Source organism: Gossypium hirsutum, chromosome A11, assembly GCF_007990345.1.
Source record: "Gossypium hirsutum isolate 1008001.06 chromosome A11, Gossypium_hirsutum_v2.1, whole genome shotgun sequence".
Lineage (NCBI taxonomy): Eukaryota > Viridiplantae > Streptophyta > Magnoliopsida > Malvales > Malvaceae > Gossypium > Gossypium hirsutum.
This window is the reverse complement of record NC_053434.1, coordinates 17,479,241-17,483,278: the sequence shown is the minus strand read 5'-3', so window position 1 is coordinate 17,483,278 and position 4,038 is coordinate 17,479,241. Positions and strand designations below refer to the sequence as shown.

The following is a 4,038-nucleotide window of genomic DNA, read 5'->3' as shown; positions in this document are numbered from 1 at the left end:
AAACACTTGAAAAAGCCTCTTTAAGCATGTTTAAAGTCAGTGAAGTGGTGGTTTATGATGCAACCCCCAACGAAAAGCTACATTGCCTCGTCTCTTCAAGTCTTTACTTGAAAAGGTTTTCGCCAAACTTGAATCAAATCTTTATATAATAATTTTGCCAACCAGTTCATCCAAAACCCAAGTCAAAGAATGAAATATTATATCGCTTAAAAATAATTAGCTTTCTCTTTTTAACATATTCGTTTTACCTTGCCTTTCGTTTCGAGGTTTCAACTTTCAATTAGATACTCAAAAAAAGCGAACAATTTTTTTTATCATAACTATATATATATATATCGATCGGAAAGATTGGATTCAGCTGCTGAAATAGAAAGAAAATCTAGGGGAATAAATACACCTAAAGTAGCCACCGGCTATGACTATGATCTGTGAGGGGAATATAAATACAAGTTCTTAAGAAAAAAAAAACTAAAAGGTTTAGCAAACTTTTTTCTGGAAAAGATGATCAACCAGTGTGTGCAGTGCCATTGCTGGTATTGAAGTTTTTCTTTGAAGCTGGGTACTTGATGGCATTAAGTTCAACTTTGCGCAGAGCAGCTTTGCCCAGATCAATACCACATATATCAGACAGCCTTACAAGGTAGAGTAGAACATCTGAGAGTTCTTCACCAAGGTGAACTTTTTCTTCTTCTTTCCAATCAGGCAACCCTTTTGGGACCTCCCCTTTCCACTGAAATATCTCCGACAATTCTCCCACTTCACCCACCTTATATGAATTATCACCAAAAATGTGTCAAGAGTTTAGCCATTACAGTGAACAATAATCATGAATCTACTTTATGACATGTATATAATAATAGCAACAAAGAGAAAAGGGTAATGATTTCCAGTGATTCAGAAAATAAAAAGGGAAAAACTTGTTTGAGCTTTGCAGGGACAGTTTGTCAAGTTTGACTCTGCGCAAGAAGCATTTCAAGCAGGCCAAGTTGGAAAAAGTGCAAATTCCGTAAAAACCCTAACTTGGACGTCAAGAAAGGCACTTAAGTAATAAGAGAAAATTCCGGAAAAGGGCCACTTGCAAAAGTGCAAGTAAGTGTTGTGATTTAAGGAAAACATGGCTTGACGACAAAACAATTAATATATCTAATAATCCAACTGGTTTAGGCTGTATTTTGCTTGGTCAAACTCAAATCTTCCCATACAGAAAATCAAAGAAACTACCCCCCAAAAAAAAAGCAAAGAAAAAAGCTTGTAAGAGCTAACCCTTCCATCTTTCATGTCCCATAGAAATGGAAAGCATCAAATATTCAAAGACAAAACTTAATAAAAAAATCCCAGAAAAATAATAAAGAGAAAGAGCAAGAGCAAGCCTTATGAAGGTTTGGTTGAGATACGTACCAAGGCCAAAAGGAGATTTCTAGGGCTGTGAAACTGATCCCAGTCCCGTTCTTTGGCGAAGTTAGCCATTTTCTGCTTAAGAAGATCAAGACTCACGCTTTGATCACGTTCCTCAACTCCCCCAGTCATCTTTTTTCTAGCCTGAAAATTTTAGTCCCTTTGTCTAAACGGAAAAAGAAAAAGAAGAAAGGACTAAGAAAAAGGAAGCAAAAGATAGACTGATAAATGGATGAAAATGATGCTTGAGAGATAAGGGTAAAGAGTCGAGCGACAAGTGCAAGTGCAGTTTTCTTGGAAAAGGGCAACAAAGCTAATATAATGGGAAAAAAATAGTGTGGGGGAATGAAACCAGAAAACACAAGGATGTTCTATTGTGTAAAGGCGTTGATGAATTTAATTCACTAAATATATATAGGGTGGGTACATAACCACATACATGTATCTTTCTACTCGTACAATGTCTAAATACAAGACAAAGTTAGCAGGGGTGAGCCCACAGGGATACAGCTACGACCTATACCGATTACTGACAATACATGATACCACGTGTCATTTACCAACATGGAATCTCGCGTCAATCTTTGGGCCACCTGATGTCTTCGTAGGGACCACGTGTTTTTCTTCCTAATTACTTTCATGGGGCTTGTTTGTTTTGGCAATGCTAATATATCTGCCCCTCGCGCCGGCGCCGGCGCCGGCGCCGGCACCGGCACCGGCACCGGCACCAAGGCTGAAGAATCAAAATCCAGGAGTGGGCCTGGTGGAATTGAATTTATTACCATAAACTTAAAATTAAAATTAAAATCCCATATCAAACAGCAAGCGTTGAGTGGGTGGCAGCTCCACATGTAAATTTTTAAGGTAATTTCCATTTACGCCAATGACTGAATGAGAGAGAAGAACAAATAGAATAGCAAGTACAAGTTGTGAAGTTTATATGATTAAGGATAATTGCACTTAAATATGTTTATAATATCTTTGTTATAATGGAAACCACTTTACTTAAAATTGCAAGCTGATTATGATGCCAACTAAGTTCATATAAAACTTTTAACTCAACTGTCCTTTCCTTTTCTTTTTCTTTTTCCTGGTAATCTCATTAATTTAAATTATTTTGTTTTTATTGTTTATGCGCCATTGAAAGATTTTGATTTTTTTTATATAAAGAAAAAAAAAACTCTTTTGTACGTATTTATACATAGAGTTCCACTATTTTATCTTGATTCCACTGCCCCTAATACTAACATTCTTTGCAAACTTTAAGTTTGTTGGGCACGTGTCTACGGAACACGCAGTCCTTTTTGCTCTTGGGATTGGCGTTCTGGGAGGACTTCGTACTTACTAGACATGTGTTTGGATGGCTTGTGGAGTACGTGGCCCTTTCAATGAGTCCTTTGGTGTATGCAAAGTGAGATTACGATCTTCCTTAGGTTCTTGCGAGCTGGGTCTATAGCTTTGCCTTGTGAGTTGGACCCGCGTGTTGGTCCTACAACCTTGCCTTGTGAGCTCACGAGAATTTCTCGCGAGCTGGATCTGTAGCCTTGCCTTGCGAGCTAGTTTGCCTTGTTATCTTCTCATGGTCGGGTCGTGGGTTGGAGGCTCGAATCCTTTCTAGGACTCGGGTCTCAAGTTATTGACATATAACATCTTTTAAATAATTTAAAAAAAAAAATCTTTTAATGTGACATATTTCATCTAATTCGAATGGAGATATACAAATTTAAATATCCTAATTTTGAATTTATTTCAATTTGATTTGATTGGTAGTTGGATTTATTCAACTTTAAAATAATTAAATTGAAATTAATTTTTTTTAAATAAAACCCGAATAATTTAATTTATACAAATTAATATGTAGTTCACATCCCTAAACTGCACTAAGAAAAAGTTAAATTAACTAATGTTTAAAATATAATATCAAAGAAATCTAAATAGAGTTCCAAACTCTGTAATTATTTCCTCCACTGGTATCTTATAATTGAAATTGTATTGGTATGATGGTGATTTGAATGGATCCTTATAGGAGCAAAAGTAGGCTTATCTTGTATGTCTTTTAAAGATTTTCCAAATGGTGATGTTACAAGCAACTCACTTATTTCAAGTTTCAAGTCCCACAATTTTCTGTTGTCCACTAATGATCCCGTGGACTTGAGTACGAGAAAGCACATGTCAATTATTGTATAAAAATTTAAATAAAACTCCATTTGTTTTTATACAATATTTAGTCAATAAAACTAATGTGGGAAAAGGGGTTTTATGATTATTATTATTTTTTATTTTCTTAAGAATTGTGGTTGTAGTACTTTAAATTTCTTATAGTGTTAATTATTTTAATAAAATTGATCTGGTTTAGTTGTTAAGTATTTTGGTGATGCGTTTAAGGTTTTGTATTCAAATCATTTCCCTTAAAATTTTCATTAATTTTGGCCTAAAATCTAGCTTGCCACACCTAGCTTTTCTTTAAATTTTGTATGTTTGTTATCATGTGTGAGGCATTGGCCTAGTTGTTAAGGAGGGATGTAAGCTCCCTCTTGCGAATTGAGTTTTCGACAATCTTCTCTTTAAGGGTAAGTAACAAAATGCCTTAGTTTTAGGGGTTAGTTGGTTTTAGCCATACATTGGCCGAATATTTTTAAGGGA

General features: G+C 35.3%; 1 protein-coding gene across 1 annotated transcript; it reads right to left on the bottom strand.

Annotated features, from left to right (window-relative positions):
* Positions 1-362: 362 nt before the first annotated feature.
* On the bottom strand, positions 363-1,786 carry LOC107923131 (dCTP pyrophosphatase 1). Its single transcript, XM_016853344.2, has 2 exons — positions 1,399-1,786; positions 363-766 (listed from the first exon to the last, which is right to left on the bottom strand). The coding sequence occupies exons 1-2, from the start codon at positions 1,525-1,527 to the stop codon at positions 506-508; spliced, it is 390 nt and encodes a 129-aa protein (XP_016708833.1). The 5' UTR covers positions 1,528-1,786; the 3' UTR covers positions 363-505.
* Between the last annotated feature and the right edge of the window lie 2,252 nt (positions 1,787-4,038).